Source organism: Convolutriloba macropyga, chromosome 5 (assembly GCF_964194025.1).
Source record: "Convolutriloba macropyga chromosome 5, txConMacr16.3, whole genome shotgun sequence".
NCBI classification, from domain to species: Eukaryota; Metazoa; Xenacoelomorpha; order Acoela; family Convolutidae; genus Convolutriloba; species Convolutriloba macropyga.
The window spans coordinates 62311694-62327483 of record NC_134472.1 but is presented as its reverse complement, the minus strand read 5'-3'; the positions used below and the strand labels follow the sequence as shown (position 1 = coordinate 62327483).

The following is a 15790-nucleotide window of genomic DNA, read 5'->3' as shown; positions in this document are numbered from 1 at the left end:
TAATAATTGCTAGCCTAGTGTGCTAACCTACTACATCAACTCGTCTTAAGTTCTCGAACTTGCTCATCTCTTATCACCAATTTTTTTTTCTTTCTTGTTCTTCAGGGTTTCATCCCTCTAGCGAAGTATGCGTTGAACAAGAAGAACTTGTTGTCAAGCTATGCCAAGTTTATATTATGTACAATTTACAAAAGGTGCATTGTTCTCTCTCTACCTTCTAACAGTGATTGTCTCGCAGGTGGTCCCCCAGTAGTGGGCGGTGGTGTCTCTTCTGCCAAGTACCACTCCCAACTGCCAAATAACCCCTCAGCCAATCAAGCAGGACTCACCCAATTCAACGTCAGTTCTGGTCCAGCCCCAATCGTACAAAAGGCGGGTGGTGCTGGAGCAACTGGAGGTGGGGGAGTGACGGGCGGTGACCTCATCTCAGCTTCATTTCCTGCTAACGCATCAAATCGAGCTCCGCTCAAGTGAGTCTTGGGATTGTTTCTATCAAGTATTTTTTTTTTTAAAAAAAACTATGTTAGTATTGAATTTCACCTCTTTGTTCGCCTCTGGGTTGCAGCACAAACAATGTTTTAAATGATACGCATTTAGAGCCAAGAATGAATTTCTTGTTTATTGTTATAATTTAAAAAAACAAGTATCTGTTTTTTTGCTATTTGTACATTACATTGATAACAGTTTAAAATTTCAAGACTCAAACGTAATTCCGTGTGTTAACCTGAATGAGAAGAGATGTAAACTTTTTATTATCCTAAGTTTATGAATTTAAAAGTGCTGTGGTTAACTTAAGTTGTTGGTTTAAACTTTTTGATTATGATAAAATTTTTGAGATGTAGACTATATAAAGAAGCTGAAAATAAGCTGTAAAATTTAAGTACCATTACCATGATTCTTCATATTGACAAATTTTTCCAACAGGTATTCAGCTAATACCTCCAACAAATCACCCGCCTCAACCACAACCATTGTGGCCGGCTCTAACGGGGCCACATTTGCAGCTGTCTATAGCACTACTAAAAATCCAGCGACCAATGCTGGTCTCTTAAACGACCCTGTACATAATAACAGGCACCTAAGAGTTGTAGCTCCCTACTCTAGAGCGGTGTCCGCCAAGCATCAGAAACAAAATTCTTCAAAACCAGTGGCGACAGTTCGAGTTAAAAGTTCCTCCTCGCCTCGTGCGAATAACCATTTCGCGGCTAATTTGCCATTATCAGCCGCTACTACTGTATCTAAGGAGACACAGTTTTATCTGAACACGCCAAATTATAAGAAATAATGGAGTGGCGATTTTGCGGAACTGGAAAAGTTATTAATTCGGTTCTTTACATATGGATCAATCAAATTTATCAACGGTAAGTATTAATAAAAATGACAAAAGTATCAAATCATTTTCATTTCAGATTAATATCATCGCTTAAATTGCTTTTAATTATTCATTTTTTGTTGGAATAATGTCAAGAGATCACTGATTCACTGGTGTCAAACTCTTTATCAACATTTTCCCGAGCTTTTCGCGCAGTTCCTTAAATTGTTTTAATGATTTGCCAAGATCCGACATGTCATAACTTCGAAATTTTAGATTTTGTGGAAATTATCTTAAAGTTAACATGTAAAAAGTTAGGACGGCCGTTACAGTTCTATACGAGCAGATACTGATTTGAGACTCTGCGAAGTTTGTTTGAAAGTCGGATCCCTATTAGTCCCTGCTCATCTCAGTTGCAGCTATAATTCGTCACCCCATTATTCAACTCTGCTTACCGAATTCACCCACAAGGCTTAAATAGTTGTTTGCAACATTCGAGGAGCACTTTTTTTAGTATCTCAGACACATTCTAATAATTACTTGATGGTTTGTAAGATGTCCCGATAGTTCAAACATTTTTATGTCTGCTCAAATGATATCAGAATTGATAGGTGAAAAGGTATGATCAGGATATTTTATTCATTGAAGGTTATGAACTCGACAAACTTGACTTAGACCAATAAGGTTGCCAAGAGAAGATGTTCCTGTCTCCAAGCAATGTCACAGCTCTGATTATTAAACTGGAATAGATGCGTATGAAAATTAGGATTCTTAAAAATGGGGATTCGTTGAATAACACAACGATACTAAGTTGCTTTTTACGAACGAGAGGAATTTTAATGTCATATCCGAGAATTGCGATTGCCTGATCAGATCTGAGAAATTGATGCACCCCCTTATTAGAAGATATATCACAACTATGGAGATTATTCTTGAGATTACTTGTTTGGCGAAATTGTTAAGGTGAAATTGCAAAATGAACTGTTGTAGCCTAATCATATATATTATCATTTTAGAAGCCATTAAGCACCAATAAATTTTGAAAACTTACCAAGTCTTCAAAAACAATTGCAAATGACATTTGTTCATCTGTTTCAGTCGGAATTTCTTGAGGCCAGAACTGCGGAGTCCGATGTATCCAGGCAACACCAAATACTGATCACGCACAAACACACCTGCAACCCAACATATCAATCTCACATTTACGTAACTCTTTGTCCTTGAAATCCCACCATCAATGACCCGATGACCTCAGACCTCCTAACTTACATATCCATACAACACATATGGTCTTGAATTATCCCGAATTCAAAGCTCTACAGAAACTTAACACTGTTTTGTTGAGTGACTGAATAAATAGTTAGACAGCTGAAAATTTCCGACTTTATGACTTAATTGAATTAAATTCTGAAAATGTCTGAGGTTAAATTACTATATTTTAAACTGCTTCACTTGAGTTGTTATTATTACGACAGTTGGGGCTATTTTAATTGGGCTAATTCTAAATCTTAATGATAATCGTAACTAAATAAATTTTTATTTTTGTCTCATTTTCAATTTCCAATTTAACACGAGAGGATTGCTTTTACGATCTGCCTTTAGTGAGCTCTTGGAAAAGGTGTTACAGATCAAAAAATAATTTTAAATTGGAAAGCACCGACGGACATGAACACTCCAGATCAATAAGCAAGAGGGCTCGCTTATAATTTTGTGCTTGACAAAAAGTTTCAATACTAGCCCTGGAGAACATGTTATCGCGAGAAGCGAAAAGAACTTGTAAAAAAGACAAGATTTCGAAAACTACGCACTTTTAAATCACAATGCTTTAAAGACAAAAATTGAATTTAAAAAAACGTCAATCGCTTGTTTTGCATCAATTTTGTAAATAAAATTAACAATAAAATAAAATACAATAAAATAAATATTCAATAAATAATACAAAATACAAAATAAAATAAACACAATTAAATACTAAACAACTGAAAATAACCTTAATTCAGATATCCCACTTTTTAATTAAAGATTCGTTCTGACAACGTGATTGAATTTTTTCATCAAACAGAATGAGATCTTAATTTCAACTTTCGTAAAAAAAAATTCATGGGATCAAGCTTTTATCAAATCTTTATTTGTTTGTTCCATATAAGTATTAATTTTTCTCAGACGCAAAAACTAAAAAACCATTTTTCCTTTTAACTGCACAGAACCATTATAAATAAGGAGTGTTTGAATTGCATTAGTTTTTCAGCAATTATGAATATTAGTAAAAAAATGTTCTTCCCATTAATGTAAACCGAAACCAGAAACAATTTTTTAATTCAATTTGACCGCTGCTTTTAATCTTTGTAATTTTATACAAATTAATTCGTCTAACTTTTCAAGTTGTTTTTATTCAAACATTTCCTATTTTATTTTGCAATGAAAAGCTTTAAGACAAAGTCCGTAGAATACGGACTGTGTTTTTTAGTCAGTTTGTTTTGAAGGAAATTTTGCATTCAATGAACGCAAAAAAAATGGTCCAGACAGACCTCGACCACTGTTGTGACGGGATCTACTTAAAACGCTGGGACTAAGTTGAAAATGACATATTTTCAGGTAAAATTTTAACCAATATCACTTCAAGTCCTATAATTTTCTTTCTTAAGCAATTCCAAACTTCATCACTCGAGTAAGAGAATCGAAAGCAACTATCATAAAGTCTAATTTGTTTGAAACTTTTTACACTAAAAAATCAAAGAAGAAGAGTAGTTCTGATAATTCTTCCAGAAAAAGTAAACACAAAAATACAAAATTAATCCAAGACCGCCTTATTGAGAATTTTCTAATTGTTCCCAGCAAAATTTTAATTCCACTTTTGTGATGTGAAATTTTACGGTTCAGTAGAATTAGGTTTAAACTAACGCTAAATGAACAAAAGGCCAACATTGAAACAATTATCAGCATGATTGCTCAATTCATTGCAACGCTTGGGGCTATTTTAAAAGGACTAGTTATAAATCTAAAAAATAATTGTAACTAAATTTTTATTTTTCTCTCGTTTTGTTTCAATTCAACATTAATTGTTTGCAGTTATATGAAGTTACTGTTTCTTTACCAGTATCTATTTTTTGCAATGCTAGGAATTGCTTTATTAGCTCTTGGAATACGTGCTACGGATGAGAAAATTTTTAATTTGAAAACCAACGACCAACACGAAGAAGAGAATCCAGACAAATAAGCCTAGTACTTCCTGTACAATTAAATAAAAAAACCTCAATCGCTTATTCTGCAACCATTCACATTTTTTTTGATATTGCGCATCCTTACAGACAACTGGATTGGTTGATTTCATCAAATAATTTTTGGGATTAATTTTTTTAATCAATTCTATATTTGGTGAATCCAGATAGGTTTAAATTTTTCTCTCAAAGGCAAAACAATATGAAAACTAATTTTTAAATGCCACGGCACAAAACCGTTATGGGGTATATCATTTGAAATGCATTAGTTTTTCAACAACACATATGAATTTTAATGAAAAAAATATGAATATCTTTTTTCAATAAGGCTAAGTATCTTTACTCGAGGAGACATAAAGTTTTTTCCATTAATGTAAACCAAAACCAGGCACAGACCGAAATTTTTTAAATTTGATGACTCCTTTTAATCTTTGCAATTCATAATGTTTTACCAAAATATCCGTCTAATTTTCAATTTTCCAACTTGTTTTTAAATCAATCAACATGTGCTCTTTCGCAAAATTGCTTCGAAAAAGGCCAGGAGTCAAAAAAGGCCAGTAATCAGTTGGCCAGGAGTCAAAAAAGGCCAGGAAATAAATGAAGTGCTTACCATACAACGCTTAGCTACCATTATCAACTAAAAGACAGTATTTCTCCAAACCCTGCAGATTAAGGTTAACCAGAAGTTAATGCAACGTACCATAAGGAAAAGCGTATTCTGACAATTTTTCACAGCAAAAAAACAGTCATTTTAAGAGGAATTTGTTGAGATTTATGTGATCTGGTGTAGCACCTCTTCCGTAGGTACTAGGCGCGCTAATACCTACCGTAGTTATTTAAAAATATATATAGTTTTATTTGATTGCCCGTTTTCTCTAGCTATTTGCTCACCCGGGTCGAGGTTTGTAAGATAAAAAATAATGTAAGATTAGCGGTGAATAGCGATGAAAAACTTTTTTCACCGCAAATTGTCCGCATCTTTTAGCGTTGAATGCATTGGTAGCGGTGAATCTTTGTAAGATTTGCGTTGAATATTTGTAAGATTTGCTATTTTAGCGGAGAAAATTTTTTTTCATCGTATACTGGTAGCGCTGAATTTTTTTTCACCAGATTTTGCTGGTAGCCACAAAAAAATTTGTCAGAATTACCTAAACATATAACTAAAAAACAAAACACCTTTGTTTAATATGCTAATTTTCTATCCTTAAGCTGATTATCTATCCATAAGGTAATCCTCGATCAGCATCATGTTCAGCATCATGATGAAACTGTGTATGATTAGCGGTGAACATAGCAGTGAATTTTTTGTAAGAAATGCGATTTTTAGCGGTGAAATTTTTTTTACCGCATTCATCGCATTGAGCGCAAATCTTACACATCTTATTCAAAATCACCGCAAATCTTCCCTCTTTTACCGATTTTTAGCGGTGACACCTCGACCCGGGCATCACTGATTCGCGTAGCAAATGACTATGTCACTTAGTTTAATTCTCTCACATTATGAAATCTTATTATTTTAATTTATGCTTGTAATTATGCCATGTTGGTCAGATATAACCACTCTCTTAATTTTGTAATTGTGGATACAGTTAAGCGATATAGTAAGGTCAAGCAGTTTTGTTTTGGATTAATTGAACAAACTTTTCCCGAAAACGAGTTAACCGAATTTAACGAATTTGGCTCCCTGAATTGAAGTATTTAGATCAGAACTGCATATTGATTAATTGAAAGCACTACCTGCTTCCGAGCAACGGCAAGATGAACTCAGCCGTGACTGACTGCCTACGCTCTTTTAAGTGTATGGAGCTATTTTGGTGAAAATCCCACACCGAACCCACCACTTCGCTGAGAGAAAAATAAAAAACCACGTCAGGTTCTTAGCGAATGAGGATATCACTTTTAATATACTTCAACAAGTAACACCAGAGGCAGTAAACGTATCTCAGAACACTCCCCAGACATTTGAGAATTTTTATCGTGTAAGATCTTACAAATTTCTTGAAAAATTGTCTTATAAGTTCTTATAAGATTATGCGTCGTCTGACTAAGACTTTGTAAGACAATTTATCAGGTCTCAAACGATTTAAAAAATTTATCAGGTCTGATAAGGTCTTACGCGATAAAAGTTCACTTTTGTAAGATGTTTAAGATGTTACAATATAATAATTCTGCCTTTTAAGATCTTACACGATAAAAATTCTGCTCTCTCAAGGTTGCTTTCAAGCAGTAGCCGAAAAACCACAGCATTCAACACTTAAGTGTCAGAGCAACAAAGAGAAAAATAGCTTATATTGTTTATTGAGACTTATAAGATATTATGCAAAAGGTTATTCGGTTGTCGGGGGCTTTCTCTGAAGCGGTGAAAATCAAATTAGGCTGAAATATTTTTTCAAAGACGAAAACTATCTTGAATTACTAAGTTTAGCCATAGTACGTAGTTAAGACTCACAATGAAACTGCCGCCAAAACAGAATCAAAAAATTTTTTTGTTTCATAATTGGTTAGTTGACCGATTATTTTTTACTATAGGAACTTGACTACATTATACGGCTATATTGAAACACTTAAACATGTCTTATCAGATCTTACCCGATAAAAATTCTGCCCAACGTGAACTTTTATCGTGTAAGATTTGATGAGATACTTATCAGAGTGATCTTTTAAGATAAGAATTCAGCAAAATTGAATTATTATCTTATAAAGTCTGATAAGATACTTATCAAATCTTTTAAGATGAAAATTTCGCAAATTTTAATTAATATCTCATAAGATCTGATAAGTATCTTATCAGCTCTTACACGATTAAAGTTCACGTAGGGCAGAATTTTTATCGTGTAAGGCCAGATAAGATCTTACACGATAAAGATTTTTGATCAGTATCTTATCAGATCCTACACAAAAATTCCAGAACCACTGGGGCTGTTATTACGAAATTAAAACTGGATCTTTGATCAGGTCACGAAAGATGAGCAATCGATGTTTGTTTTTCAACGATAAGAAACCGCACGTCAAAATTGAGAATCTTTCTTTACTCGAATTCTGGAACCTAATGGAAGTTGCCTTTTTCAGACCGAGGAATATCGCATTCAATCAAGACGTGCTCTTGATACCAAAAACATGCACCTGTCACGTGAACATTTCAGTAGTAATAGGGTGAGCAAGTCTCCCGGGGGGGGGGTGTAGACCCCATGTTTTAAGATAGGGTATAGGAGTAATTTTTGAGAGAGGGTCTACACTAATGTATTAAGATAGGGTATAGGCGGCGTACATGTATTAAGATTAGTAATAGCGGCCGCCACGTATTAAGATTAGCGGCCGCCACGTATTAAGATTAGTTATAGCGGCCGCCACGTATTAAGATTAGTTATAGCGGCCGCCACGTATTAAGATTAGGAATATCTTCCGCAATGTATTAAGATTGGGGATAAATCTAGGGGTGTTCCAGGGGGTGAGTAGTAAGGCAGGAGCAGACCAGGTTGATTTTCCGGAGCCACTTTTCACGTGATTTTAGAGGTCATTCAGGGATTAGCAGGGAATTATACATGCAGCGCGCAGGGAATTGCACAGTCAGCGCGTACGCACAGGCGGGGAATTATACATGCAGCGCGCAGGGAATTGTACAGTCAGCGCGTACGTACAGGCGGGGAATTGTACAAGCAGCTCGCATTAACGGATAATTTCCCTCGCAGTAAATTTCAACATTTTTTGGTTTAACCACAGTAATGTATTAAGATTAGGTATAGCCGCCGCAATGTTTTAAGATTAGGTATAGCCGCCGCAATGTATTAAGATTAGGTATAGCCGCCGCAATGTATTAAGATTAGGTATAGCCGCCGCAATGTATTAAGATTAGGTATAGCCGCCGCAATGTATTAAGATTAGGTATAGCCGCCGCAATGTATTAAGATCAGGTATAGCCGCCGCAATGTATTAAGATTAGGTATAGCCGCCGCAATGTATTAAGATTAGGTATATCCGCCGCATTGTATTAAGATTAGGTATAGCCGACACTAAATAGCAAGATGGCGCAGCGGAAGCGTGCTGGGCTCATAACCCAGAGGTCGGTAGATCGAAACTACCTCTTGCTGATCTGGCATTGTCACAGTACTAGTGGACTTTTAGGCGCTCATAACATGTAAAAAAGTTAAATAAAAGAAAAAAAATTGAATTAATAAGTACAAAATAACAGACACAGTACAATTTAAGCACATGCAAATACAAATTTAATCAAACGTTTACATGATGATAGTACAAAAGAAAAGAGTATTAAAGTACATTTAGCCGAGTAGTTAATAAAGTCGACAACAAAAATTTGAGTAACTAACGAAGAATTAAGGAATTTAGAAAAAAATTACTGTCGACTTTATTACACTTCGACTTATTTTACATTAAATTTATCTAATTCACATATAATTACTTATAAAGTTTAAAACATGAACGTCATGAACCTTGTTCAGTTTTGTTTGAAAAAATTTAAATAGTTGAAATGCTGCAAATATTGTGTAAAATCCACACAAATTATCAGTTTTCTGAACTGGTTGTTGTATCATTTTCTGATACTTTTTATTCAAAAATTTGTATTTTGTGATTGGACGAGCCAAAGAATCAGCTTAGTAATAAGTTCGATTGAGTCGAGCAATCATTATCCAATGCTCTCCAGCTTCACTGCTCGGAGAAGTGTTGATGATAGCAAAATTGAATGTGGGTAGCCTTGGAACACAATCTGCTGGAAACGATCCAATATAGCGGTATTTGAGTTCTGGGATTCGTTCAATAATCTGTCTCAGGGAAAGGTTATCCATGACAAACATTTTTTCTCTGCTTTATTTCGCAAGTACCATTAACACACGGATTTCTAACTCAACAGTCAAGCTGAAAAGACTCATTCTCTTCATAAAAGCAACGATCATTGGACTTTTTACCTTGCTCTAATAAAAGGTTACTTGATTTTTTAATTTTGTCAACAGAATTGTTATGGGATTTGGGGTAGAATAAAATAATTATAAAAAGAAGTACCAGAAAAATCAGGAGAGGAACGTAAACAAAAAAGTTTGAATTAGTTCGCCCCCAGTTAACGTCCATTTTAAGAAATTATTTGGTGAAGAGAATGGCAACTGGTTGACGATAATATATAACCCAAAAATGTTCCAATGCAGAAAGCAATGATGTAAAACCCATAAAAAACTGAAAAAAATATGAAAAAACTTTCGTTAACGCAAAAATCTTCAGACATTTTTAGCAACCGTTCCGAACTGATCAATTTTAACAGTGGACATCCTTTCTCCTAAAACAATTAATTCTGTCACGCTTCTTAGCGGGCGGTCGAAAAACATTTCTAATCGGATACTTTCACCGCTGAGCTCAGGATAATGAATACTTTCTCCAGCATCTTGAAGTGAAGTGAGATCAAATACAAGCACGTAATGGTTCTGAAATAGATTATGTGGTAACGCGGGAATCTCTTCGTTAAAATTCATTGCTTTCATTGTTGTTACATATGCCCTACAGTCATTGGTTGTATCAACTGATACTATAGCTCTACCTCCTCGAACAATTCTTAGTTCTCGTAAACCAAATTTCTGATAATGGAAAGGATTTTCTTGAAAATGTCCTGTGAATGCTGAATTTGTGTTCATCGCAATAGCTACTCTTCTGATTGGAGCGTTGTTAAAAACATTTTCCTGAATAAACTGGTTCTGTCCTGAAGGAATAATAAATGTGCGTGCAATTGTTTCCATAAAGTTGTAACAAGCAGGTTGATGAGTTAATTGATATTTGATAGTCTGGTGATACACTTCGTTAACAACAACACGTCTTGTAAACAGGGAACAGTCAAGAACTTTAAGGGAGACGTGAGGATTGGAGGAGATCATGTAAAAATTGGGTCTTGCACGAATCAATTTCAATCTAACTTTTGTTTTTGGAAGCAGTACCTTTTCACATTGGAACAAATCAATTGCTAATTTACCGTAATAAGTAGTTCCATTTTTCAGCAAAAGTTCTTCTTCTCGATCTATAAAAAGGCTTTTCTCAAAATCGCTGGGTTCTTTTTCAAATTCATATCCATGACATGCCAAAATACCTTCAATATTTCTTGTGGAAGCGTTAAATTCAATGGAAATTAAAGCTTTGTGTCCATAGAGACCATTTGAGTTGTAAACCTGTTGATTGTTCAGATACACCTCACAGTTGGAGAAGAGCGAGTGCAATAAATTGTTGACGTGAGTTAGATAATGTAAATCATCATCTGTGAAAGACATTCCCATATCTGCTTTTCCATGCTCGTCTTTTTTCATAAAGTCATCAAACAATCTTCCCTTTTGTAATCCAACATGATTTGAAGGTGGATATCTCTCATATCAAGATATATGCTTCTATCTGTTTCAAACTCGAACTCAATGCTGCTTTCATCCAATGTAAATCATCATCTGTGAAAGACATTCCCATATCTGCTTTTCCATGCTCGTCTTTTTTCATAAAGTCATCAAACAATCTTCCCTTTTGTAATCCAACATGATTTGAAGGTGGATATCTCTCATATCAAGATATATGCTTCTATCTGTTTCAAACTCGAACTCAATGCTGCTTTCATCCAATTAAGTACTGGGATAAACTTCTTGAACGTGAGAAGATTCAATTGGTTCCAAAACAGGAATTTTGTCAAAAATCTCCAAGCAAGAGTTCGTAAAGTGACCATAACGAAAGTTGCTATCGTTTGTTGATCTAGTATTCATTTTAGCTTAGAAAAAACATCTCTTCTAGTTCGACGACGTCGACTGGTTTTTGGGGTATTTCTTCGAATTATGCGCCGTTTCCTAATTTTTCCACCACCTAGCTGTTTACGTAATGTTTTCTTTCCAACATCTGCAGCCACAGATTTGAGTTTTTTCTTTCCAGTTAGAACATTTCCAATTTCTGGTGCAGCTATATCAAGCAAATCAGCACCAATTCTTTTTGCTGCTGGGACAACACATCTCCTCAAGAATGGAATAGCTGTCCTCCCAATTGTTTGTGCTAACGCTCCGAATCCTCTTCCCCTCTGTCTTGAATAACCACAAAAATACGGTAAATCACTATCAGCAACCATTTTCTACAACTTTAAATCTAAAAATGATTGTCAGAAGTTTTTCTAAACATTAATACCGCTCTTGTCACACCAACAGAGTTGAAAGGAACTTTTTCACAATAAGAGTCCCGGAGCTCGAGTTTTATGCTGTGGAATGAGTTTCTTTAAATTGTAAATAGAATAGAATTTTTTTGAATTGTAAGTTTGGAATATTTTGATAATTCATGTATTGTCCCGTTGAGATGATATCTCCATTCTTAACTTTTGATATAAACGGAATGCATCGTAAAAGAGCAGCTTTTATATCACCCACAATATTGTATTCAACAATATCACTATATATCATTAAGGTGTGTATTCATACAATGTCATAAGGAAACTTGGGAAAATGTGGACCACCACCACTCATGAAAACACCCATACCATAAACAGCTTCTTCGCATCCAAAGACATGACAAAGATCGGCACTAAAAATGCAAAGTAAAGAGTTCTGATTTGGAAGACTCAAAGAAATTCGCTGTGTAATTTTGTTAACGTGTAACTTGATGGGCGTTTTTTCATATTTTTTACGTTCCTGAATTTTTCTATTCATTTCATTGACAATATCAGAGATCGAGGGGTATAGACCTGGATCAAGTGTGTAATAATCCGATGGTTTTGTATCTGGTGTTGCTTCATCTAGATAGAAGAATTTACCCTCTGTTATTGTTTGGTACAAGGAAGGATACGACAGTTCTGTTATTGCTACCTCCCATTCTCCATCAAGATTAATTTGTTCAGGTAGAAAATTCGTGAAAGAACTTAGTGTATTGTTTGGGTAACAATCAAACGACGCATTGGAAACCAACTCAACAGTGAAAGAACTCATCTTTAAATGATACACTTTGAAAGCTCTTGTTCATAAAATTTACCTAGATTTTCATCACCTTGTTCTCCACAAAGGTTATAGGTTGGCGGTTTAAAAGTAGCAACTTTAACAATTTTGAATTCTTCATTTGTGAACTGTGATTTATAACTTCTTCTGAATGGAATATCTTTTTTTGATATACGAACATTTTCACCCACTTTAAAACGTGGTCGTTTATATTGGTTAATTGGGTTTCTGTAAAAAATTGACAAAAAGTCTTTGTTTGTTGCATTTTTTGGAGCTTTACCTGTTGAGCGATTAACTCTTGTGTTCATAGTTTTGACATAGGAATCCATTTTTCTCATGTATTTGTCACCATTTTCTTCCATATAGCGATAAATAATGTTTTTCAGGGATTTAATGGCTCGTTCTGCTTCAGCAGCTTTCGTTTCACTTCTAGTAGAGTAAATTTTAATTTTCTTGTCCATACAAAACTTTCGAAACTCACCACTAAACTCTGTTCCCTGGTCAACCCATACTTTCGCGGGCATACTTTTTTTACGCAACATTTTTTTGAAAGCTACAACTGCATCGGTAGAGTACTTTGACTTCATTGGTTGCACACGAACAAAGCGAGAAAAGACGTCAACACATACTAATAAATACTTCACTCCATTATTAGTTTCCGATAATTTTTCCATAAAAGCTAGATCGAGACACCAGATCTCATTGATTCGCTTAGCAAATGCTGGTAATCTTTTGAAATGTCGTGTTGCATGACGATACTTTGTGTAGGAATCTTTAATGTGTAGAAAGTAGGCAACTTTCTTTTTGGATAGCCCACTTGCCTTTTGTAGATTTTTAATTGATCCATATGCGGCTTTTCCATCTCTATACAGCCTTTGTAGCTTGGCTTTTTCGATTTTGAAAGGAATCCAGCTCCCTCTGTCTTTGCTTTTGGCATCTTTGTTTATTACTTTTTGCGGATTTATTCCGGTAGCATCAAGTATTGTGTAATATATGTCGGGAAAATCAACGTTCTTTCTTTTTCATGCACAAATAAAATCTGCAAAAGCTACTTCTGTATCTCTTCCATCTAATAAAATTGTGTCGTTGAGAGATAGCTTGACTCGCGGTGAATTCAAAATTTGATCTACTATTGAATCGTTCTTTAAAGATCTGGTTTTGTTGCTGATTTCCTTGTAATTAGGGTTCAATTTTGTTGGGACAGAAACTGGTTTCTGCTCAAAAGTGTCCAACTTTTTAACTTCTAATTTAAATTTTTGTTCGTAAAGGTGTTGAGGAATCAAAACAAACTGTTCTATTTCAAGACAATCGATTAATGATAGATGGTGTCAAAATTGATATGAGCTCTATTCCTTTTAGTGAACTTAAAATTGCTCTTCTTTTATTTATTCCGGTTCTTTTTAGCACGAGTTGATGAATTTCGTCTCGGTACTTTATTACGTCTTGTTTTTGTATTTCTTGTAGTTGTCCCCCGAGAAGGTTTACTATGCATTCGTTTAGAAACTGAATGAAATCTTTTGGACCATTTCTTAGGAATGATTTCTTGGAGTTCTGGGAATACGTTTGGAACGTTATCAGCGTAGAGAGATGTTGTGTGTTCATCGTTCAAAAAAGTAATCTCTTGTTTCGTTTTAGGGAGAAAAAAATGGGAATAGAACCACTGTTTCTGCAAAATCTAAGAGAGTCGACTGTTTTCGGAGTTAGATCAATGAGTAAGTGACCATACGGGATTGAAGTAGCTTTTGTATACCAATCTTTTAATTGTGATCCTAACCCGAGCTGTTGACTAAGAGTGTTAATCTGGAGAACATCTCTAGGAGACTTGAATAAAACTATATGAGTATTTTGTAACTCAATATCTCTTCCCAACCTACTCTGATGAAAAAGATTATGCTTTATATATATTGTACTAAGACCTCTGTGTCTTCCAGCTGTCGCGATTTTAACAAATTCTTTCGAGCTTGAGATTTCTTCACAAGAATGATCAAAAATCAGCAAATACTTTTTTTCATTATTGGGTAGACTCTGAATGAACTCAAAGTCAACTCCTTGAATAAATTGAATGTTCTTAATGTTTTGGACATTAGACCGTAAAGTGATTGATAATGTTGATAAAAATAGTAAATTTTATCAAAATCGGGTTGAAAAGTTCCAATAATTAGCCAATCATGGATAAGATGAGATTTTCCAGACCCGCTTGGTCCCACCAATGAAATAAAAATGCGTTCCTTAGTAGAGATTATTTTGTTCATAGTTTAGGAGAAGGTAAAATATAACCGACTGTACTAGATAAGATAGCAATCCAAACTGTTGTTTCTTCACAGGTTTCGGCAAGAGTTATTCTTACTATACAGCACGCTAATATTAACAAAATAACAAAAAAATTGGGACAAAAAACCACCAGAGATCTATTACAAGTCTGTCCAAAACATTTCCACGATTGTCGGTCCTGGTTATTATCATCAAAGACAAAATTACCTAAATTTAAACCGTTATCTGTATGCTCGGTCATTTATACCTTATTTTTAAGGGAAAATCAATTTTTTGAACTGGGAATGCAACTTCTCTCTGATTTCAAAAGTAGTAAAATAAAAATAATAAATTACAAAACGATCACAAATACAAAAAGAAATTACAAATAGAAATTACAAACATTATACGTTATCAAAAAAATCCAGAGTCCAAGTTCCGTAAGCATAAGCTTTCTTCTCTGCACAGTGAAATGTCTTTTTGTGTCGATACGGATAATTGCTACAATCCCAGTCAGTATCCGAGTTATTGAGAAGTTTGGAAACTTTTGGACAACCAAGATCATCTAGATTCTCCACATCTTTACACAAGTAATTTGAGAGCAGATTACACTTCTCTAACCCTTTTGCAAAGTATTCTGTTGTAGGTGAACAATGTTGGTGAATGATTGATGACAACTCAGTGTATTCCAGTTTTCCATTGTTCCAATTAATCCCATGTAAATTTTTAGTGTTCCATATTGCTTGAAAAGTAGGTTTATAGTCTTTGGGTGGGAGGAAACTGTATCCCAATACAATTCCATCCTTGAAAACACCCAACTCCTTGACAATTTTTCCTTCCAAGCACTCAATATCAAACACAACGAGAGACATTCTTTTTTCTAGGTTGAATTATTACAAAAATGATTAGCAGTCTAGCATTTTGAAAATTTGAGGATGATAAAATTTAATAAAGACACAAAAGATTAACCCAGTTAAATGTCCCAAGAAACATGAGCTTGGAAAATTTGGTAACATGTAACAGTATCCTGGTCCCTTGTTTGTAGTTGCTTTAACCGCTCCAGCAGAATC

General features: G+C 34.7%; 1 protein-coding gene across 2 annotated transcripts in view; it reads left to right on the top strand.

The window, feature by feature from the left end:
* LOC142339530 (tubulin polyglutamylase ttll6-like) overlaps positions 1-2862 on the top strand; it is a 56390-nt gene extending 53528 nt beyond the window's left edge. For both annotated transcript variants that reach the window (XM_075389633.1, XM_075389634.1), the window contains 2 exons: positions 239-470; positions 2411-2862. In XM_075389633.1, coding sequence (XP_075245748.1) covers positions 239-470; positions 2411-2471 — 293 coding nt within the window. In that variant the 3' untranslated portion in view covers positions 2472-2862. The remainder of the gene's footprint in view (positions 1-238; positions 471-2410) is intronic.
* The last annotated feature ends 12928 nt before the right edge of the window (positions 2863-15790 follow it).